General features: G+C 44.5%; 2 protein-coding genes across 3 annotated transcripts; one reads left to right on the forward strand and one right to left on the reverse strand.

Moving 5' to 3' along the window:
- The first annotated feature begins 7,550 nt into the window (after window positions 1-7,550).
- Window positions 7,551-10,858, forward strand: LOC109735933 (sugar transport protein 14). 2 transcript variants are annotated; one of them, XM_045228882.2, is made up of 3 exons: window positions 7,551-8,050; window positions 8,181-8,421; window positions 9,192-10,858. In XM_045228882.2, the coding sequence occupies exons 2-3, from the start codon at window positions 8,280-8,282 to the stop codon at window positions 10,637-10,639; spliced, it is 1,590 nt and encodes a 529-aa protein (XP_045084817.1). In that variant the 5' UTR covers window positions 7,551-8,050; window positions 8,181-8,279; the 3' UTR covers window positions 10,640-10,858. The 2 variants fall into 2 exon arrangements, with proteins under 2 accessions (XP_045084817.1, XP_020150723.1); XM_020295134.4 differs by having other exon boundaries at window positions 7,651-8,050; window positions 8,177-8,421.
- A 3,285-nt stretch (window positions 10,859-14,143) lies between these two features.
- Window positions 14,144-18,007, reverse strand: LOC109735935 (NEDD8-conjugating enzyme Ubc12). The gene is made up of 6 exons (XM_020295137.4): window positions 17,794-18,007; window positions 17,432-17,636; window positions 15,432-15,540; window positions 14,880-14,958; window positions 14,697-14,813; window positions 14,144-14,493 (listed from the first exon to the last, which is right to left on the reverse strand). The coding sequence occupies exons 2-6, from the start codon at window positions 17,538-17,540 to the stop codon at window positions 14,356-14,358; spliced, it is 552 nt and encodes a 183-aa protein (XP_020150726.1). The 5' UTR covers window positions 17,541-17,636; window positions 17,794-18,007; the 3' UTR covers window positions 14,144-14,355.
- Between the last annotated feature and the right edge of the window lie 5,352 nt (window positions 18,008-23,359).

Genomic DNA, 23,359 nt, shown 5'->3' on the forward strand with positions numbered 1-23,359 from the left:
TACAAATAGTACCACCTCGCGTATATGTTTTAAATTTAAAGTGAAAGTATAAATTACGAAAAAAACGTATTGTGATGGTGAACCCGACAAAGTCAATTCGTGCTTTATTATTATTATATATATATATATAATATAATATATATATTATTATTATTATATTATATATATATAATTATTATTATATATATATATATTATATATATATAGCCCGTGCGTTGCAACGGGACACAAACTTTAACTTATTAATTCCTCTAGAAAGGATGAACGGGTTAACTCTACATCCTTTGAATAGTAATGCTTAATTTGTGTGATGCTTGAATTGGATGGTGAACAACAAAAACTCACCTCATCTCTCATTTTTCCTAATGTCTATCCTCTGCTAGCTTCATGAAGATGACCTCTTTGAATACTCTACATCGTACCTATAGAAAGCAAATAATATGATTAGTTTTGGAGAACAATAGTTGGGTAAATAAAATATGATGCTATTCTTTTCATTACAGAGTGATGTGCCAGTGGAAAGTACCCATATGCATGTCTTCACTCTTAACAATCTCATGCCACGGTTGCATTCGCAATCTAGGGAGAACTTTTCTCAGATAATGGGGAAAAGATCAAACTCTCAGATAAGATTTATTTTTCTCTCTGATGAATTTTTTGTAATAACGAAAAAACTATCATAAGATCTCTTTTCCTGGTCTGATCAATTTTTGTAATAATGAAGCAACTATCAACTATTGGATGAAATGAATTACCCAAAAATATAGGGAGAATTATTTGAGTGAAGCTATAAGAAATGAATAAAATCGTCCAGTAAGTTAGTCCACATGAAATCAATGAACATACTTCTCATGTCGCTGGCAGATTACCTTTGATAAACTATAAGCAAATAGTTATAGTTTTCTTGTCAAGAAAGGCAAACAAAATCCATCAGGAGACGTTAACTTACCATGGAATTGTATGTTTGTGTATCTTGTCGACAGAAGGTCTTAGCAACTGTCAAGTTTGGCAACTAAGCAGTGCCAAGTAATTTACTTCATAATTATGCACTCTGACAGGTAGCAATAGCAAGGTATTCCAGCGTTATTCCCTTTCGAATATAACGTTGTCGCCATCCCTTCCATCCGTCCTCTGATCTCCCTCTCCCTGGTGATCAACATTATTAGAATTCAGAATAGGACCAACAGTTTCTTACTTTACTGAACCCGAAAAACCATCGAGCGACCAGAGGCACAGCCACACACGCACACACGCGGATTCCATCGCCATCAATTTTCTTGAATGGATAGATAGATAGTACACTACATCATCCAATACTAAAAAGTATTAGTGGTCTTCCGCTCTTCCTTGTTGAAGCCTTGTCTGAAGTACATCTAGCCCCCATCAACTCAAAGGGAAACAAAAGAAGAATTCAAAATCGCGATTGCTGCTATTGCTACCTGCCGGCCTCCGTGCAGCCGCCCTGTAGAGCTACTCCACCGCGGCCGCGCACTTCGACGGCGGCGCAGCGAGGGCAAAGGCCAAGCCGGTTGGCTACCTCGGCTGCTGGGATGATCGGGCTATTGTTGGCGCTGGGGCTGCACACGGCGCGCCAGCAGCTTGCAAAACATCCGCCTCGACAAGCTCAAGTTGAGATCGTGGGCTCGTGGCCGAGGTAGCGGACCTTGACCTCGCCCTCCATGACACCGAGCGTTTTCATGGCAGCTCCATGTTCCAGATGGTCGCCCACGTCCGGGACGATCGCTCTCTCGCCGGATCTTGGTATGGTGGCGGCGATGGATCCGTGGAGGTTGGATTTTTCTGCGGGGTGGGAGACGAGAGAAGAACGTGTGTGTTGACCGACTTAGGAGCGGAGGACGTGTTCGGATCTGTCTTGTTTTGGGCCTCTGATTCGTCTTCTAATCGGTCTCTTCGTTCGATTTGTTTGTTGGGCCGAACACGTTGAAGCCCAATATGCTGTAGGTCGCTTGTGTTTGATCTGAGCGGACGGAATTTCGATGGTAAGAAGCAATAGTATCACCTCGGATGTAGAAAATAATATAGGTGAAAAAAACTGAAAACGTAAATTCATGGGAAGAAGCGTATTGTGACGGTGAAACCGACAAAGTCAGTCCGTGCTTTATTATTAGGGAGAGATAGCAAAAATGCCCGTGCGTTGCAACGAAAGAAAAAAAATATGCCTCAATCTTAAAAGATGGTTCAAGTCCCCACACAGATACACGCCCACCATTTGAACACAGCGGAGAGTCACTAATAGCATAGACTGTGAATATGAAATATTAATAAAGCTTAATTTCCCTGTTCAAGTTTAATAGTGCCAAAAAGTTACAAAGGCATGCATTGTTTTGTACATGGATTGATAGCTACAGAGTATCTACTGCTGGTGTAGATTTTCTAGCTTGAATTGTACCCTTCCTGCATAGAATAAGAGATTTTTAATATGCCAAATCTCATTTCATGACATTAATTTTAAAACATTATCCTACTGTAACAATTTTAAATTAAATTGATGAAATCTAACAGGCTAATATTTCTTTTAGGTGAGATCCTATATTCATTTTTTTCTTAGGAATATTCAAAATCTCATTGTTAGTTTATTTAATTTTCTAAAATGAAGTTTTATTTTTTATATGATCTTCCTTGGTCATTGTACCTGAAATATGACTATGTTTGTAGGAAAAATAAAACAAAAACTTAAATGTGTAGTTAATTTTATTTTATTTAGAAATATGAGCATACATGTTTTGATTGTTTGCACCTGGTTATATTTTTTGGAAAGATGTTTTGATTGTTTGCACATAATATTATTATTTGGAAACAAAAAAAGCCTCAAATGTGTAGTTAATTTTGTCATCCGCATGAGGCATTTTTTTGAGCGTTTGTGAGTTTTATACAGTTTTTTTGTGTGCGTTTGCCTCGGCTTCCATCGCCATCAGCATATGTCCATGTCCCTGCGCACACTCGTAGTAGTTGGCAATTGCTGACGCAAATGATGGTATGTGTGCATGGCGTGGTAGTCATTTTTTGATTGATCATGGGGTATTCTTATTCCTATCCTCTTGAAGCCAATGTTCATTTTTTGATAAATGTAAATCCAACTCCTATTTCTAACCCATTTGAGTTAAATTCTAATGAGTTTGAATTTAAATTCTTCCATCAGGAACAAACCTTATGTAACTGGATTAAGCACATTTAAATTAATCCAAGGGAATTTTCGTCGCTTCAAAACTGTTTTCAAACTCCGTGTTTGTATTTCCAAATGGAAAAGATAAGTAAAAGTTAGCACAGAGAACACCCAACTGAGGCCCACTTGCCTAGCCGGCCTAGTAAAAAAAGCCCATCTTCTTTTTCCCCTTAACCCTAGCGATCTCATCATATGCCCGATCCCAAATCCCTTCTGCGCCGCCACCCACATGCCCAATCCCAAATCCCTCTCTCTCTCTCTCCTCGAGATATCCTCGCCCCCTGCTCCCCGCGCCTCCCGGCAAGGCAAGGTTTAGCCAGCCGACGAGATCCTCCTCCTCCAGGCCTCCTCTTCCTTTTCTTCTCTCCCCTGAGCGAGCCCCGCCATGGCAAGGAGCTCGGCACGCCCGTGTGTCTGCCTGGGCACGAGCAGCAGCAGCTCATCCAGCTCGTTAACGGCCCCGAGCAGCAGCAGCACGTCCAGCTTCGTTACCGGCCCATGCAACCATGGCCACCTGATGATCTACGCCGCGCCCTTCCGTCTCCGGGCGGGCGTCGTGGCGCGCCGCCGCGGCCATGTCCAGCCTTGGACTCCACTTGATCTCTCAAATCTGTCCTCTCAGACGCGTTTCAGTGGACGTGTTGTGCCTCCGCGACGGCGGCGACCGCCTCTCGTCGTCTCCCTTTCTTCGATCTTGGGTTTCTGTCTAAAGAATTCTTTCTTTGACCCCCTCGGCCGCTTGTTGTCTTTGACCCGCAAAGATATTTGAACTAGTTAGATTGTATCGAAGAAAATGATGTGGGATTATCTATTCAATTGTTTTTACCAGATGTTTGGGATGGATGAGGCCCACGCTGGCTGACGATTGACGTACGAAAAAGTAGGACGAAATTACGGACAAATCACATGAATAATAGTACCACCTCAGATAGAAATAATATAGGTGGAAACAAACAGAAAGCGTATTATAACATGAGAAGAAAGCGTATTGTGATGGTGAACCCGACAAAGTCAATCCATGCTTTATTATTATTAGGGAGACTAGTAAAAGAGCCCGTGCGTTGCAACGGGAGAAAAACACAACACACACTCTTAACCCAACAACCATCACTCAAGACCACAATAGGTCTATTTCCTTTATTTTAGTGACGCATCATATTTGTGTTGTCGCTTATTCTTCTTCTCACCCTCGTCGGTGGTGGCTGCGTTGCAACGGAAGAGAAAATTGAGATGTCTACCAAAACACCCATCAGTGCAGCACGATGGGGTAGGGATGCGCATGCTGAGGAATAGAAGAAACGCAAATCATCCTTTAATGTCCATTACTACCGAGTATGGATGCATGGACACGGAATAAATAGGGAAGATTACTTGAATCGGTCGGTTTTGCCTTAACCATGACAAGCAACATCATTGGATGGCTATTAGGGCAGTGGTACCCCAATGCAACCAGGGATTAAACCCCACGTCTGACACTTTGGTGTCTCATTAAGGCACACTATTTTTAGTTGAAAGCGACGTTCTCGTCGATAGTGAGGCGCTTGTGATGACTTATCAATTTCAAAACGTCTCGGTGCAATCTCTCGGTGCTTGGGTATGATATGTGTGTACGTACATAGGGCAGAGTGTATGTACGTGTTTGTGTGCTCGACATCTATACTGTGTTTTGAAAAAAGTTTCACTTAAACATTTGCATGCATTCATGTCCTTCGACGAAGTCTCATTCAGCTTCGCACTATCATCGGGAAAGAGTAGTGGTAGATCGAAGTGGAATTGTTTCTATAAATTTTATTATATTCGAACGAAAGTGGGGTTTTACATTGTTGATTTTATTGGAGAATGTTGGTTGCTTGGTTTACAAGATTATATTCTTTTTTTGCACTACTTGGACTTGACCCAAAGTCCCAACTCCCAAAACATAAACATTTCACATACACAACAGGCTCTTTGTCTAAAACAGATACACACACATATTCCCGTTCCCATGTGTCAATAAAAAACTTCCCTATGTTTCTTTCGAGTAAAAAGCCTTCGCCAACCAGTAAACACACACCGATCATTCATTAATAAATCAGAGGTTGAGCGGCACCATGTACTACCCCCAACACGATCGAAGCGGCGCCACGTACACACACCATCACGTGTACGCCTCGCTTCTCTGGCGTTCTGCTGGTTGTTAATTCCCTTGCGGAGGAGTCGGTGAGCCATCTGGCGCCATCCTCGCCCACATCCCCGACTCCGGCGTCGTCCGGCAAGTCGAGCTCGCGGCCGACCGCCTCGCCTCCGCGCTCAAAGCTCACCCGAGCTTTGAGCCCTCGGAACCGGCGCTGGCCAAGTCGCACGACCAAATCGCCAACCATCGGGCTCCCCCCACGCGCGGTGACCCGGCATCTACAACACCCAAGAGGTCCCCAATCCGGGCACGTCGCCCAGACATCTGTCCAGCTCGCTATCGAGCACCACCTCCACCGTCGCGCCCTCCGCCGCATCGGCCTAGGCATCGTCGGCGACGCCCTCGAGCACCAACCTCCACCGGTGCGCCTTGGTCCTCCGCCGCATATGCTTGCCTGGGCATCGTTGGCGAGGCTACCTGGGGAAGCGGCTTGGGTCTTCAACGCCGTGGCGAACACTTTTTGAAATTGAACATTATTTGAAAATAAGCAAACAATTTTTGAAATTGTAAAATTTATGAAATTTTTGAACAAATAACTAAAAATAGGACATTCTCAAATTTCTGAAACATTAGTTGAAAAAGGAAAAAATCAAGAAAAAAGATAAAAAACAAAAAATAAAAAGGAAAATAAAAAATAAACACGAAAAAGAAATATAAAAAGAAAAACCGGTTCAAGAACCTTCTAGAAGGTTCTCAAAACCGGAAAAAACCCCAGCTTGGAAGATCATAGAAGGTTTTCGAAACCGGGTATGGCTGAACGCTGAACAGGCTGGCCTACGCGGAGCGCTCATCGATGGCTTGTGTGAGTAACACCCCAGCACCGCAGAGAGCCAACTGGGCTTCTGAAGGCCCATGAAGCTAGTGTAACGCCAAGCGCAGGAATTTTTACGTACGCTGAACGATTTTTACATAATTATTAGTACCACCTCGTTTATATTACGATTTTGTCCATATAAATTGTAAAAGCGTATTATGACATGAGAAGAAAGCGTATTGTGACAGTGAACCCGACAAAGTCGATCCGTGCTTTATTATTATTATTATTATTATTATTATTATTATTATTATATATATATATATATATATATATATATATATATATATAAGGTAGAGAGGTAGAGATAGGGAAAGATATGTCACAAAAACATGCGGTCGGATTCACATACCGATGTAACCACGATACTTATTTTAGATTGGAAGGAGTACTTTCCATCACATATAATATGTATTTAGTTGGTCAAATTACTGACCTAAAAGCACAAAAATACTAGACTCACGGGGCTTCTTCCAAACTAACTAACCCCCCCCCCCCCCCCCCCTTGATTTTCAGGAGGGTGTGGGCCACTTTTCCCGAATGGGCAACCACAAACCGCAAGTGGATCCACCCCGTAAACTCCCCGTAATGACCACATTAATGCCTAAAAGCACGTGCATGCCTTATGCAGCTGGACAAAGCGGGTAACTCTAAGCATCAAAATCAAGATAATTCATACTACTACTTTTTCTCTAACAAAAAGCATTAGATGAGGATTTTTAGATGGAACAATAAGATAGAACGCATTAACGGAGCTATATCTAAATATATAATTAATGTGTATGATACTATAAGATATGGTGCATTTTTTAGAGCTAATATATAATGCATTTTTTAGAGTTTCTTTTAGAGCTAGTATATATATTGCTTCAATAGCGAGCGGTCAAATCTGAGCCATCAAACAATGTCAATCCGACGATCTATATTGCTCCAATAGCGAGCGGTCAACATGTTTAGCGTGCAACTAATAACATACCAAATGTATATACTATTTATGTAATTAACGCGTAATTGATATCCTACCTAATATTAACATGCAATTAATTTTGTGCATGTTATCATTGTGCGTTGCACATACGAAACTGCCATGACATTTCCTTCTTTAAAGCGTTTTTTTTGGGGGGTGGCATTTGTCACGAAAAGGTTGAGCTGGGATGGCATTTTGCGAAACTGCCATGACAGTTCCTTCTTTAAAGCGTTTTTGGGGGGCATTTGTGACGAAAAAGTGTCATCCATCGGACGGAGATCATGCGGTTCAGAAGCAATTTGCTGGCAGAACGTCCCTGGCCGACGTTCGTCAGATAAGGCTTCCGGTTATATCATGCATTTGAAGGACTCTCCGTGGACTCTTGAATTAGGAAACGCATTCTGGTACTGTTGACGCCGAAATCGGAAGTCCCACACCCACATAATCACCTCATCATCTTTGACCGGCTCGCAGCAGCATCGTCACTCCGCCTCTCCGATCCGATCGGATAAGCGATTCTCTTGACGCTGCCGCAGCCATATCCGGGCGGTGATCAACGCTCAACTGAGCCTAGGCCTAACCAACCGCGCATAATTCCAGTGTCACTCCCGCGGACCCGGGTGCCATGCCAATCCGCCCCCGTGGTCCGCATAAAACCCCCCGCCCAACCACCTCCCGCCGGCCTCACTCTCTCATCGATCCCCCCATTTCTCTCCCCCTCGCCGTTCTCTTCTATTCCTCCCTCGGCCCAGCCAGATCGACCAACCGGCAAGCGCTTCTCGGAGCGGGAGCAGCAGACGGCGCGATTGCCCGTTGTTTAGTCGACGGCCACCTGCCTCCGGTTTGAATACTCCGCACGGCGGACCACTCTGGTTCCAGCCCAAGAGCAGCGCAGCGCAGCGCAGCGCAGAGGTATCTCTCTCTGTCACTCTTGCCTCTCGTTTCCACGTTCAGTTTGTCCGTTTCTTGACTGCCGTGTGTTGACTCCTCCTGTCTCTTTCGGCCCCTCTGTCTCTGCTCTCGCCATGTTTCTTTCAGCCAGGACGGGCGTGTAAACACGCAGACAGGTGAGGAGGCTCCTGGTTTCGTGGTTTGACGGGAGAGGTTGGCAGAGAAGGGTCAGGAGAAGGAAGAGAGGGAGATGGCCGGGGGTTTCGCCGGCGTCGAGGCCGGCGGCGGGAGGGCGGAGCAATACGAGGGGAGGATCACCCCCTACTTCATCCTCGCCTGCATCGTCGGCTCCTTCGGCGGCTCCCTCTTCGGCTACGACCTCGGGGTGTCCAGTGAGTTGTTCAGCTCCCCTCGCACCAACCCTTCTTGTTACTTCATGTTCGTCTTGCTAATTCCTTCTTTCGGCATCGTCGTGTCGTCGACAAATCATCTGTCCTGATCCCAGAAATCTGTGTTTTTAGGCAGAATTTGTTGTTCTCTCAACATGATTTTCCTTTTCTTGTTGTTTGACATCATTCTCTCAACATGGATTTTATGTTAACTCTTCTCTGAACAATTACTCGCATGGGTACCTAAACTGTTTGCAGAAATATAAAAATGTTCCTGAGTATGTCCTCATCAAAATTAATGGCCTCAATCATGATTAATGCTTTCCTTTCTACTAGAAAGGACGCATTGTCTAGGCCAAAAGAGTAAATGAAAACGTAATGGTCATTATGGTGTCTCTATCTTCTTTTTGTTTTGTTTGGAGTGGACACATCAAGACTACTGCCTTTACCTACTGAAATTAATCTGTTTTTGGATGGAAACCATTTATATTGATTGTGAGCTGTCCCGGGGAGTAGAATTAGTAACATGCCACCGTATGTCCTCTCATTTTCAGTAGAGTACAACACGTTTTCGCCTAAGATTACGGTACCAAAAAACGACGAGTCCACACTAAACCACATAAAAGTTGAATTGCATGATTGGAGTAACAAAACCAATTTTCCTGGATGATGAGTACATTTCTTGATCACACTGATTTACTTGACACGAGAACAAGAGTGGTGGAGTAACTAATCATGGACGATGGGACGCTGGTTGTGAACGATGAACGCAGGTGGCGTGACCTCCATGGACGACTTCTTGATCAAGTTCTTCCCGGACGTGTACAACCGGAAGCACGCGCACCTGCACGAGACGGACTACTGCAAGTACGACAACCAGGTGCTGACGCTCTTCACGTCGTCGCTCTACTTCGCCGGCCTGGTGTCCACCTTCGGGGCCTCCTACGTGACCAAGCGCCACGGCCGGCGCGGCAGCATCATGGTGGGCGCCGTCAGCTTCTTCCTGGGCGGCGCCGTGAACGCCGCGGCCGTGAACGTGGCCATGCTCATCGTCGGCCGCGTCCTCCTCGGCGTCGGCATCGGCTTCGGCAACCAGGCCGTGCCGCTCTACCTGTCCGAGATCGCGCCCTTCAAGATCCGCGGCGCCGTGAACCAGCTCTTCCAGCTCACCACCTGCCTCGGCATCCTCGTCGCCAACGTCATCAACTACTTCACCGACCGGATCCACCCGTGGGGGTGGCGCCTCTCGCTGGGCCTCGCCGTGGTCCCCGCCACCGCCATCTTCGTCGGCGCGCTGTTCCTGCCGGAGACGCCCAACAGCCTGGTGGAGCGCGGGCGGCTGGAGGAGGCCCGGCGCGTGCTGGAGAAGGTGCGCGGGACGCACAAGGTGGACGCCGAGTTCGAGGACCTCAAGGAGGCGAGCGAGGCGGCGCGGGCGGTGCGCGGCACGTTCCGGAACCTGCTGGCCGTGCGGAACCGGCCGCAGCTCATCATCGGCGCGCTGGGCATCCCGGCGTTCCAGCAGCTGTCCGGCATGAACTCCATCCTCTTCTACTCGCCGGTCATCTTCCAGAGCCTGGGGTTCGGCTCCTCCGCGGCGCTCTACTCCTCCATCATCACCGGGTCGATGCTGGTGGTGGGCGCGCTGGTGTCCATGCTGGTGGTGGACCGGCTGGGGCGGCGGGTGCTGTTCATCGAGGCCGGGGCGCAGATGATCGCGTCCATGGTGGTGGTGGCGACGATCCTGGCGCTCAAGTTCGGACACGGGGAGGAGCTGTCCAAGGGCGTGAGCACGGTGCTGGTGGTGGCCATCTGCTTGTTCGTGGTGGCGTACGGGTGGTCGTGGGGGCCGCTGGGGTGGCTGGTGCCGAGCGAGCTGTTCCCGCTGGAGATGCGGTCGGCGGGGCAGAGCGTGGTGGTGTGCGTGAACCTCTTCTGGACGGCGGCCGTGGCGCAGTGCTTCCTGGCGGCCATGTGCCACCTCCGGTGGGGGGTGTTCATCCTCTTCGCGGCGCTCATCGTGGTCATGTCCATCTTCGTCATCCTGCTGCTGCCGGAGACGAAGCAGGTGCCCATCGAGGAGATATGGCTGCTGTTCGACAAGCACTGGTACTGGAAGCGGGTGGTCACCAAGGACCCCAAGTACCAGGGCCACCACCAGCGCCAGGAAATGGCCGCCGCCGCCGCCGGTGCCGTCAAGCCCGTCGGCACCTCGGAATAGATCGATCCATGATGCGTGTTTTAATAAGATTTACTACAATGCATTGGTGGGTGCATAGGTCGTGCTATATAGGAACTGCTTGTGTGTGTTAACTTGTCCAAGACCTCGTGTTCTTACGCCTTAGTAATCTTATTACGAATTCGATTGGGATTCGGTCTGTCGGAAGGTGTGACTGGTGGTGGAGGTCAGATGCAAAAGCATGCAAGTTTATGTGTGACATTACGTTGTGCTCTCGTCTCGCTATCGCTATGATGCACTGACACTGTGTGTGTTGTGCATTTTTCTTTAATCTCGTTGTGAATGTCATGGTAACGTAATGATCATATCCTCGACTTGAGATACAGTACGTACTACTGTATTAGTAGTATATATTATCTGAACGCGACTACAGATTTATTTGTTTGCAGTCAAAGCGGCGCGATTATCTTGGACCGTTGAGTTTTTGACCTTTTCTGGTTCAAACGGAAAGGTGTGTCTCACTCGCTGTAGTTTATTAGTCAGGGCATGCTTATCCGTGGGTCAGAGATGAATCTGTCCGTCTCACTCGCCGTGAGCTGAGCGTCAAATCTGGTGACGCAGTTGACGTTTACGTAAAGATTTTTCCTGCTATCTGTCCCCCTCGGTTCTGATATTTTAAGTGGCTTTCTTTCAGCTGAAACAAGATGCCGACAATGGCAGCGAGCATCCTAGTTTACGATAGATCCGAGATTTTGGCTTAAATTTGCCTCAAGTCAACCTCGAAATATTGTAGTGTATGCGTTTCGTTTCTTCTCTTGTGTCACTGGACTATTCTATTGTGTCTGATGATTAATCTCTTTGCAGCCATCAAACTTGACCTTCTCGGTAGCCATGTGGTTGATCAAGTACTTGTCTATCGTTAGGACTTGCTTGTCGTGATCAAAGTTCTGAAAGATCCATCCAACTGCAACCCCGGGTTTGTAGGGAGTCTTCTGTGCACAGGCTGGAAATGTGAGGTCTTCATTTTCTTCATGACACAGGCATGAACAGTTCCGTAGCATCAATGACTTGACTCACATGTTAGAGCTGAGCTGAATAAGAATTCATACGAATGCGTCTGCAACGCCGACCAACCCCTCGTTTGTCATGCCAGACAAGCACACCCCTCATATCCAAACTTTCGTATTCATGCAAAGTCATACACGTCCATCATAGAGCTTTCATGCCAAATAAACCACAATTCTACACACGCTAAACAAACACCAACAATTTATACATAGATAGGCAATATACGAATGAATCAAAGCCTCCATTGTTACGCTCGTTGATCCTCTTTCTTCATGTTAATCAACTACTTCTTGCTTTCCTCATCCTAGAGGCTACTGTCCTACAGTACGATACTATGATTCTCGACTACTCTTTGCCTTGCAAGCCTCAACTTCTCTCTCAAATCATTAACTCGTATTGCATTGTTGTCGCCTTCTCAAGCTTTTATTTTTGTACATTTCTTTTGCTTATACAAGTCTACCTTCTCCCTCTCTTCTCTTTCATCCTCTCCCGCTCGAACTCCATCATTTACCTTTGCACATCCAAGCATGTATCTCTCCTCCTCCTCCTTGGCGAAAAAATGTTTGTCCATGCGACGAACATTTTGCTTGCCGCAACGTCACATGTGGCCCTCTTCTTCTCCCACTTGTTTCCCATCATTTGCAGCTTCCACTTTGGCACGGTCGTTTTTACGTCCGCCCATCCACGTTTCTCCTCTTCGTCATCCAATCCAATAGATTATTGGGAGTTTGGGCCATAGTTTTCCTTCAACTTCTTGGTGGGGTTTTTGAGCTCATCGAGGACGAGTTGCCACTTTGGTTTTCCATTCAATTTCAACCAGCAGTTGGGACAAAGTGAATGGATTGCCCTCAATTTGGTTGTACAAAGCGGCCGCCAACCATAACTAGCAAAACAATAATCACTCAAAACAATGCAACAAATGAAGCTAGCAATACAAATGATGACAATGTGAAGCAATTCAAACTACATGTCTTGACTGTCATGCCACTTTGGTTTTGGTCAACCACTTGTGAATAAAACTGCAAAACTTGTTGACGCTCTCTTGGATGGGGAACCATCTATGTCGGAGAAAGCCCTCATGCGGATGGTATGGATTGGGTGCGGCTCCACACAGTTCTTGTGTTCATGGTAGTGTTTGTGGGGTTTTTTTGCCAATATTTGACGCCTTTTGCTCAGTTTCACAAATTGGATCCATGCTTGTGGCCAACCAAGTTTCACACAACAAAATATTCTCATTCCTTGTAAATAGCGGACCTCTTGCCTTTGCTACCTTCTCTTTTTTGTGTACGGTGTCTGCCCAACATTAAACATAGGGGAATTGATATCACCCAAGTCATAAGGCATAGGCTCTTGACCATATTTATCACACTCAACATGTACGCGTCCTATAATATGCATCACAATGAAACTACCATCCCTAAGTTGATCCAATGGTATGTGCAACAAATGAAGCAAGCGATACTATGTCATATGGGGAAAAAATGTACCCTGTCTTGGTCGTCCATTTCATCGAACAACACATGGGCATACCTGGCGTCGATGTTTCCTGGCGTTGTACACTGCCTTTGGAGTTGCGATGAGTCATACACACTGTCGGTGGCGGCATCCTCTTCCGTCCCGCCATCCGGATGCCCGACCACTAGTAGGCCGAAGCGGAGTCGTACATGGCCGAAGGCTTGTTCCTTCTCGTGTTCATGACGGACGGCACGAAGCGGAGTCGTGCATGGCCGAAGGCTTGTTCCTTCTCGTGTTCATGACGGATGGCACGAAGCCGGTCACCAAACCATACACGCCCAAGTCCATGTCACTGGCCTTCTCCACAACTTCCCATACGTGTTGCCGGGCACGCCAATCCCTCAGTGTGTCATTCTCCTCCTTGCAAGAGACGATGGTAGGGACCCCATGGACTATGTCGAGGCATGGTCCATGGCACGCGTGGGGTACGGGGTACTCTGCGTCGCATTGAGGATAACGGATGGGGATGGCGGCGCGGACTGGGGAGCAAGGGGAGGGTGACGATTTGGACACGAGAAAAGAAGACGTACACATGAAAGGACAGTCAATTTGGTGAACTTGTCAATTTGGAGTAGGTCCGAGCTAGACATGCCCTATGCGTCCCCAAGTCCGCTGACATAGTGGCTGGGAGGTCTGGTTGGATGATGATTTTGTGACCAGACAATGACGAGTCAGACATGTTCAGGGAGGGTTTGAGGGTCTGGTTGTAGATGCTCTTAGACTAGACAGCATCCACATCCAAAGCACCAACAATCACAATTTATGCTCTCATTTTGTTCTCTGCAATCTCCTGGAGACAAGAAATGCAGATTTTCCTATCAAAATTTTGGAAAAATCTCAAGCAGGAACTTGTCGCCGACGCTTTGATTTCACTACCAGTACATTTCAAGTTTCGCCCAGAGACTTTTTGATAATTTAGTTCTATGCTCATATGGTTGCTGCGCTTGGAACACTTCCACCGACTTTTCAGCTCAATAACAGGCGAGTTTTTTTTTCTGCTTAGCATGTTTCTTCAACATGCATGACTCCGGTACATCCACCAAACAAGCATAATAACAGTCACGTCTAACACAAATGCGATACATTTCCTGGGTACATTCCACATCCTTCAGACTGTGCAACGGCATTCAGGGTAATTGGGCAAGAGTCGGAACCAGAGCTCCACATAGCAGACCTTACTTGCACCTTGGGAAATGGGTATTATCAACATAGCCTCCCGACATCGCCGTTTGAACATTTCTCTGGAACTTCTGTGGGTTGTCTCGGAGGACGGCCGCAGCTTCATGATTCAAGGGGTCCTCGTCATTGGGTTGCTGCAGAGAAGAATTAAGAAGATGGTTAGTGGCCAGGTACATGGTAATACAAAAGGCAAGCAGTGACTTGTCTTCCCTCAAGATAAACTTGCACCAGAAGCTACACATAAACCCAACATAAATTCATGCAACTGCGCCATTTAAAAAATTTGAATGAAGAATCGGTGGGTAGCTGGGTGCACAGTTTTGAATATGATACTTACTGAGAAAAGAAGGTTTAAACCATATATTATGGTGTTGATGTTCAAGACAGGCTTCCAGTCTTCACGCAGAATGTTCAGGCAGACATTTCCTTCTAGGTCAATATTAGGATGGTAAACCTGAAAGTTACTACATTAGCAATAACCAACTTATGATGATGATTGACAGGAGTCAGATTGTGTTACCTTAGTCTTGCACTTGACCTTCGGAGCCTCGTGAGGGTAGGAAGGAGATACTTGGAAGGTGAAAGTAAATGTCCCACCTCTAAGAAACAAGACATATTATGGATATTAGAATAATTGACTGATGTTGTTTCGATGAACTGGTAAGGTGTACAATAGTGTACAAAAACAAAATTCTTTGACAATTATGAAGGGGCCAACACAAATAGAGTTTTCTCCTCATTAAGAAAATCAATGTTGTACTGAAAAGATGAGATACAATGCCCAAGGAGGAGAAACATGAATGAGTGTAAACTGATGAAAACTATAATAAAGAAACTAATGCAACAATAGCCGACAACTACTCATATTTCTATTGAAGTTCTATAGGATAATTCTTCATCATGCTATGTCCAGACATATTTGAAGGAATGTGGTGTAACCGTGCAATATTTTTAAGTAGTTCGAATGTAAAGTCAAAGATTAAACGATTCAAAATCAAAATTAACTAATAAACATGACTAAACGTTGAAAAGAAGAGTAGACCTAAAAGAAGCATCTATATAAGATACTTACACATAGTATCCTTCATCAGGACGTAGAGTGGCCTCAAAGTTCATGAGATCATCCTTTCCATTTGGAAAAGAAATTTTAGTTGTCTTTGGAAGGTTAAGCTCAGCAATATCTGCAAGTTAAAATGAAAACTGTCAACCAAGATCCATGCTCTGAATACTATCCAAGTAGAAATAACTAATATTCATCATGTGCATACTGCATAAATCTGGAAGAAAAGAATAGATAGGTGGATATTAAAATTTTAAACGTCATTTATTGACAACACATGTTTGAACAATAGAAGAATCTATCACTGTTCAACTTTTAGTATGGTAGGATTTCCAATGTGAATCCTCATAATTCACGAAATATCTGGAGTCTAACTTAAGTTGGAATAGTGAATTCGGGATTCAACCCTGGATATCAGATATCTGGGCGTTCATTACTATGTAAGAACTATCAGCGTCGTCAACATAGTTATCACGGTGACACCTATATGAAGCCAATCTAATACACAGCAGCAGCTAATGACTATACCCAATGTGCAAAGACCAAAAGGGAGATAGAAAGGCCACTACCATCATTCAGCATACTACCCCATACTCAGCGTACTGCCTCACTCAAGCCAGCAGCCTCTCATCATACTAGTGACCACTGCCAGTCTGCCACCCCACTCCCGTGCCCTAGTGCCCTACTAACCCCTACTTCCACCATGTTGGCAACCCATCCTTTCCTCCACATCCCTCTCATGCCCCATCTCCCTCCACCCTGCCTCTGCTGCTGCTCTGCCTCATCCTGAAGCTGAGATAAGCAGCATCGAGATGAGGCTGACTACGACTTTGAGTAAGGCAACTCTGTCATAAACAAATCAGCGGCAAAGAAAACATGGTGGTTCAGTTTAACACACACTGGGTCACTTTATATCTTTCCAGGCCAGGCAAGGGGCCAATGGCGTTCCTCCTCTGAACCAGAATGGCTAGGTAGCACGTCTGTGTTGACTGGGCGACAGTGTGAGAACTACTTCCATCATGCAAGTCAAACAAAACAAAAACAAACAGATCATAATCTTTGGTATACAGATTACCCAATTTGTCACACACATGAAGCATGGCACATGTAAAAGTTGGTCATAACCAGCACAGGCCAGCCAATATTGTTAGCAGTAAAGCCTACTCCCTCAGTCGCAAATTATTTGAAGTTCTAGCTTTGTCTTAAGTCAAACTTCTCTATATTTGACCAAGTCTATAAGAAGTGCTAATATCTACTGTATCAAGTATATATAGTACAAAAATATATTTTATGATGAAGCTAATTCGGTGTTGTGGATGTTGATATATTTTTCTTAGACTTGGTCAAACTTAAAGAAATTTGGCTTAGCACAAAGCTGAACTTCAAATAAGTTGGAACGGAGGGAGTAGATGGCAAGGTACACAACATATATGCTAGTACCTAAACCGATACAACCCCTATTTAGTCTTTTTCACAAGCGAATTAGTTTTTATTACATAAGGGGAATGCATATGATTTCTACAAAATATAAATGCAACAAATTGGTTAACTAATATACTTAGGAGCAATAGTTCATTTGCCAATAACAGACAAAAAACAAAAAGAACGGCATACTTGCGCACAAGATTGCAAGATCAGCTTAGCCCTAATCAATACACATTGTACAATGTACATCATGTCAGTGTGGCTCTGTTCAGCACTGTGGTGGATTATGGTGATCTCGTCTGATTGACCCTTGGCTAGTTGTTTTGTTTTATCTCAGCTATTACGTTGCAATCTGATATATTTTTGTTGTACAAGAACATATGAGATGAAATCGTGACAGGGCAACCATTGAACAACAGAAACTATTCAGATTAATCTGATCAATCAAACATAACAATACACTCTTCACAGCAGCTCGAAAGATAAGCACAAAAAGCAGCAAACTCAACCGATATCTCTAAGTGAGACACCTGGCTGAAAGTAACATAACATAACCCTGACATCAAATCCCTTCCGGCGAAACAAACCTTTATGGAGACGTAATTCCCCAGGACTTTGCTTCTTGACAGGAGGCCCCCCTTTCGAGTTCGCCGCCTCTTCGTTCTTCTGCCCCTTGATCTTGAAAAGGTTTATCATCTTTGTTCCTTGTGCACGGGGCCCTTATGTGGGGGCGGATCCGTGCGGATCGGGACGAGGAACAGCGCTACACGGGGCCCTTCCTTCGTTCTGCGGCTGCAGAGACAGATGCGTCAGATAGATTGAATTGCTTAAGAGGAACAGCGCTGCACGGCGCCCGCACCGCTCCGGTCGTTCTGCCGGCGCCCGCACCGCTCCGGTCGCCGTTCACTCTTGCTGCGGAGAGAGAAAGAGAGAGAGAGAGAGAGAGCACCTGTCCAGCCGCCGCCGCCGCCGCCGCCCGATGTCCTGTCGCCGCTGCCGATTCGACGAGAGGGGTAAAAGATTGGGTGTTTCGGGAGTACGCGGAAAAAATACGCAGCCTCGTCAGCCTGAATACTCTACTTTATAACGCGAATATGTTCGGATCTTTTAGAAAACCTAAACTTTATTGTCCCCGGACTCTACACGCATATATAGCCACATTAGCACAAATTCTACAAACTTAACGGAAAAAACGAATATGTCACATTGTGTTGCCAAAACATAATACTCCCTCCGTCTCAAAATAAGTTTGGCTTATTATCTAGTACTCCCTCCATTCCTAAATATAAGTCTTTTTAAACATTTCAAATGGATTACAATATACGGATGTATAGGCAATTCTTTATTACGAGGTTGCCTACAAAACTTGAAGAAATTAAACTCATGAGACACAACAACCGAATTAACACTGACGGTTTGTTTCTTGCAATCTATATTAGCATTAACAGAGTTCAAGAAAGGTCTACCAAAAATAATGAGACAAAAGTCATCTTTTGGGAAACCAAGAACTTGGAAATCAGTAGGGTATTTTATTTTTCCACACAAAATTTCAACATCTCTAACAATCCCAAGTGGCGTGATAGTATCTCTATTAGCAAGTTAAATAGTGACATTAATATCTTATATTTTAGCAGGTGCTATATCATTCATGATTTTTTGATAAAGAATAAAAGGAATAGCACTGACACTAGCACCCATATCACATAAGCCATGATAACAGTGATATCCTATTTCAACTGAGACAACAGGCATGCCAACAACTGGTCTATTTTTATCTTTAGTATCTGGCTTAGCAATTCTAGCAGCTTCAACAAAAAAAAACGCGCCCATCAATATTATCAGCCAAGAGATCTTTAACCATCGCAATACTAGGTTCTACTTTAATTTGTTCAGAGGGTTTAGGTGCTCTAATATTACTTTTGTTAACCACGGTTGAGACTTTAGCATGCTCCTTTATTCGAACAGGGAAAGGTGGGTTTTCAATGTAAGCACTAGGCACAACTGGGTCAACATTGTAAATGATGGTTTCATCTTTAACTATAGCTTTTTATTTAATCTCTTCTTTAATTAAGGGATGATATGTATACCACTTCTCCTTAGGGAGCTCAACATGAGTAGCAAATGATTCACAAAAGAGGCTACTATCTCAGAGTCAAGTCCATACTTAGTGCTAAACTTATGAAAAGCATCGGTATCCATAAAATATTTAACACAATCAAACTCAAGCTTTATACTTGACTCTTTACCTTCGTCAAGTTCTTAATCTTCAGAATTGCATTTAATTCTTTCTAAAAGATCCCACCTGAATTCAATAGTCTTCTTCATAAAAAAACCAGTACAAGAAGTATCGAGAATGGATTGATCATCACGAGAAAGCCGAGCATAAAAATTCTGTATAATAATTCCTCTCGAGCGCTCATGATTGAGGCTTGAATATAACATTGATTTAATCCTCCCCAAGCTAGAGCGGTACTTTCCCCTTCACGAGGCCAAAAATTATATATATAATTCCGGTCACGATGAACTAGATGCATTGGATAATTTTTTTGGGTGAAATTCCAATTTTAACCGATTCCAATTCCAAGCTCCAATATCATCACATGGCCTATATCATGTCAATGCTTTTTCCCCCTAAAGATAAAGGCAAAACCTTCTTCTTAACTTCATCCCCGGGCAAACCTGCAAGCTTAAGGATTAGCTAGCAGTTTCGTTCCATCTCTTGCATAAGGATTAGCTAGCAGTTTCTCTATCATACCCGAAGGAATTTCATAACCAATATTTTTAGTAGGTGCTATACGTTGAGGAGCAACTCTTTATGCTTCCGGTCAAGGTGAAGATATCCCGAACAAACCCCTCAAAGGATTGTTTTCCATAGTAACAAGTGACAGTAAATTTCAGCACATTATATAAAATTTTCCTTACCAATCCTTTTTGTGGCAAACGAGCTGGAACGGTTTCTTATAATAAGCAAAGCGTTCTTGAGGGCACACGGGAATTTTATCTAGTCACTTTCATCATGTTGGTTTGATTCGCGTTCGCTATTTTGTTAATATGGTATGTGGGTGGACCGGTGCTTGGGTGCTGTTCTTACTTGAACAAGCCTCCCATTTATGATTAACCGCTCTTGCAAGCATCCGCAACTATGAAAGAAGAATTAAGATAAAATCCAACCATAGCATTAAACATATGGATCCAAATCAGCCCCTTATGAAATAGCGCATAAACTAGGGTTTAAGCTTCTGTCACACTAGCAACCCATCATCTAATAACTACTCTACAATGCATTCCCTTAGGCCCAAAGATGGTGAAGTGTCATGTAGTCGACGTTCACATAACACCACAAAGGGAATCACAACATACATACCATCAAAATATCGAACAAATATCAAATTCACATGACTACTTGCAACATGACTTCTCCCGTGTCCTCAAGAACAAAAGTAACTACTCACACAACATATTCATGCTCAAGATCAGAGGAGTAGTAAATATCATAATGGATCTGAACATATAATCTTCCACCAAATAAACCGGATAACATCAACTACAAGATGTAATCAACACTACAAGTCACCCACAGGTACCAATCTTAGGTTTTGGTACTAAAATTGAACACAAGATATGAATTAGGGTTTGAGATGAGATGGTGTTCTTGAAGATGTTGATGAAGATTGGCCTCCCTAAGATGAGGGTGTTTTGATGACGATGGCTTCGATTTCCCCCTCCCGGAGGGATGTTCCCCCGGCAGAATCGCTCCGCCGGAGGGCAAAAGTGCTCCTGCCGAAGTTCCGCCTCAAGACGGCGGTGCTCCGTCCCGAAAGTCATCTCTTTATTTTTTTTCTAGGTCAAAAGACCTTATGTACCAGAAGGTGGGCACCGGTGGTGGGCTAGGTTCCCCACTACCCACCAAGGCATGCCATAGGGGGAGGCACGCCCTGGTGCCTTGTGGGCGCCTGGGTGACCCCCTTTAGTAGTTCTTTATTCCAATATTTTTTATATATGCAAAAACATTTCTCCGTGAAATTTCAACCCATTTGGAAATGTGCAGAATAGTTATCTTTGACATAGCTTTTTTCAGGTCCAGAATTCCAGCTGCCGGCATTCTCCCTCTTTGTGTAAACCTCGCATATTATGAGACAAAAAGCATTAGAATTACTCCATAAAGTGTTATAATGAATGAAAACACTATAAATAACAGTAGGAAAACATGATGCAAAATGAATGTATCACCCATTAGTGGTAATCTTGATGAGGCCAGAATCCAGAGGACGCTAGGCATATCCTCGCAAGATAGTAGGGAGCTTCTGAGGCAATTCAAGGATGGAAATCAACCTCTTGGTCATTTTCATGGAGTTTTTTAGACCACACACTACTTCGTCATGCTTCATTAGGTTGCATGAATGTCGAATAGACCACATTATTGTGGTGATCTTCAAACGCCCCCCCCCCTAGAAAACCGAGTCGCATAAAATGTCCGCCGCCCATGAATTGGGGTGAAGTCGTGGAAGACGAAGATGAAACCATGGCAAGAACACACCTTCCTCCCCCTCCCCCCTAAAAATGTTTTCTTTCCCTTTTTTGTACTCATGTATTGCTCATGGGATGAACTCATGGGAGGACCATTAATACTGTTGTAGAAGGCTCAATACTGTTGTAGAAGGTTCAAGATACTTGATAACCCACAAGTGTAGGGGATCGCAACCGTTTTATAGGGTAGAGTATTCAACCCAAATTTATAGATTCGACACAAGGGGAGCCAAAGAATATTTGCAAGTATTAGCAGTTGAGTTGTGATACATCTCCAACGTATCTATAATTTTTGATTGTTCCATGCTATTATATTATCTGTTTTGGACTAACCTATTAACCTAGGGCTTAGTGCCATTTTCTGTTTTTTGACTGTTTTAGAGTTTCACAGAAAAGGAATACCAAACGGAGTCCAAACGAAATGAAACCTTCGTGATGATCTTTCTTGGACGAGAAGACAACCAAGAGACTTGGAGATGAAGTCGGAGGAGCCACGAGGCGGCCACAAGGACGGAGGGCGCGCCCCCACCCTTGTGGACCCCCCGTGACTCCACCGACCTAATTCTTTCACCTATATATTCCCAAATACCCCAGAACCTTCAGAGGCATCCACGAAAACACTTTTCCACTACCGCAACCTTCTGTACCCGTGAGATCCCATCTAGGGACCTTTTCCGGCACCCTGCCGGAGGGGGATTCGATCACGGAGGGCTTCTACCTCAACTCCATTGCCCTCCTGATGAAGCGTGAGTAGTTTACCACAGACGTACGGGTCCATAGCTAGTAGCTAGATGGCTTCTTCTCTCTCTTTGATTCTCAATACTGATGAGCCACAAGTATAGGGGATCAATCGTAGTCCTTTAGATAAGTAAGAGTGTCAAACCCAACGAGGAGCAGAAGGAAATGACAAGCGGTTTTCAGTAAGGTATTCTCTGCAAACACTGAAATTATCGGTAACAGATAGTTTTGTGATAAGGTAATTTGTAACGGGTAACAAGTAATAAAAGTAAATTAATAAGGTGCATCAAGATGGCCCAATCCTTTTTGTAGCAAAGGAAAAGCCTGGACAAACTCTTATATAAAGGAAAATGCTCCCGAGGACACATGGGAATTATCGTCAAGCTAGTTTTCATCACGCTCATATGATTCACGTTCGTTACTTTGATAATTTGATATGTGGGTGGACCGGTGCTTGGGTACTGCCCTTTCTTGGACAAGCATCCCACTTATGCTTAACCCCTCTTGCAAGCATCCGCAACTACAAAAGAAGTATTAAGGTAAACCTAACCATAGCATGAAACATATGGATCCAAATCAGCCCCTTATGAAGCAACGCATAAACTAGGGTTTAAGCTTCTGTCACTCTAGCAACCCATCATCTACTTATTACTTCCCAATGCCTTCCTCTAGGCCCAAACAATGGTGAATTGTCATGTAGTCGACGTTCACATCACACCACTAGAGGAGAGACAACATACATCTCATCAAAATATCGAACGAATACCAAATTCACATGACTACTTATAGCAAGACTTCTCCCATGTCCTCAGGAACAAACATAACTACTCACAAATCATATTCATGTTCATAATCAGAGGGGTATTAATATGCATAAAGGATCTGAACATATGATCTTCCACTGAATAAACCAACTAGCGTCAACTACAAGGAGTAATCAACACTACTAGCAACCCACAGGTACCAATCTGAGGTTTTGAGACAAAGATCAGATACAAGAGATGAACTAGGGTTTGAGATGAGATGGTGCTGGTGAACATGTTGATGGAGATTGACCCCCTCCCGATGAGAGGATCGATGGTGATGATTTCCCCCTCCTAGAGGGATGTTTCCCCGGCAGAACACCTCCGCCGGAGCCCTAGATTGGTTCCGCCTCGAGACGGCGGCGCTTCCTCCCGAAAGCTTCCTTCTTATTTTTTTTTCTAGGACGAAAGACTTCATATAGCCAAAGATGGGCACCGGAGGCCTGC

Source organism: Aegilops tauschii, chromosome 5, assembly GCF_002575655.3.
Source record: "Aegilops tauschii subsp. strangulata cultivar AL8/78 chromosome 5, Aet v6.0, whole genome shotgun sequence".
NCBI lineage: Eukaryota > Viridiplantae > Streptophyta > Magnoliopsida > Poales > Poaceae > Aegilops > Aegilops tauschii.

Bases quoted from the DNA above. Each gene is read 5' to 3' on its own strand.
- LOC109735933 (XM_045228882.2), top strand. From the start codon at position 8,280: ATGGCCGGGGGTTTCGCCGGCGTCGAGGCCGGCGGCGGGAGGGCGGAG. The intron at 8,422-9,191 runs GTGAGTTGTTCA...CGATGAACGCAG, and splicing joins CTACGACCTCGGGGTGTCCA to GTGGCGTGACCTCCATGGAC.
- LOC109735935 (XM_020295137.4), bottom strand. From the start codon at position 17,540: ATGATAAACCTTTTCAAGATCAAGGGGCAGAAGAACGAAGAGGCGGCG. The intron at 15,541-17,431 runs GTTTGTTTCGCC...TTTAACTTGCAG, and splicing joins GGAATTACGTCTCCATAAAG to ATATTGCTGAGCTTAACCTT. The intron at 14,494-14,696 runs GTAAGTATCATA...TCTTCTCTGCAG, and splicing joins GTTTAAACCTTCTTTTCTCA to CAACCCAATGACGAGGACCC.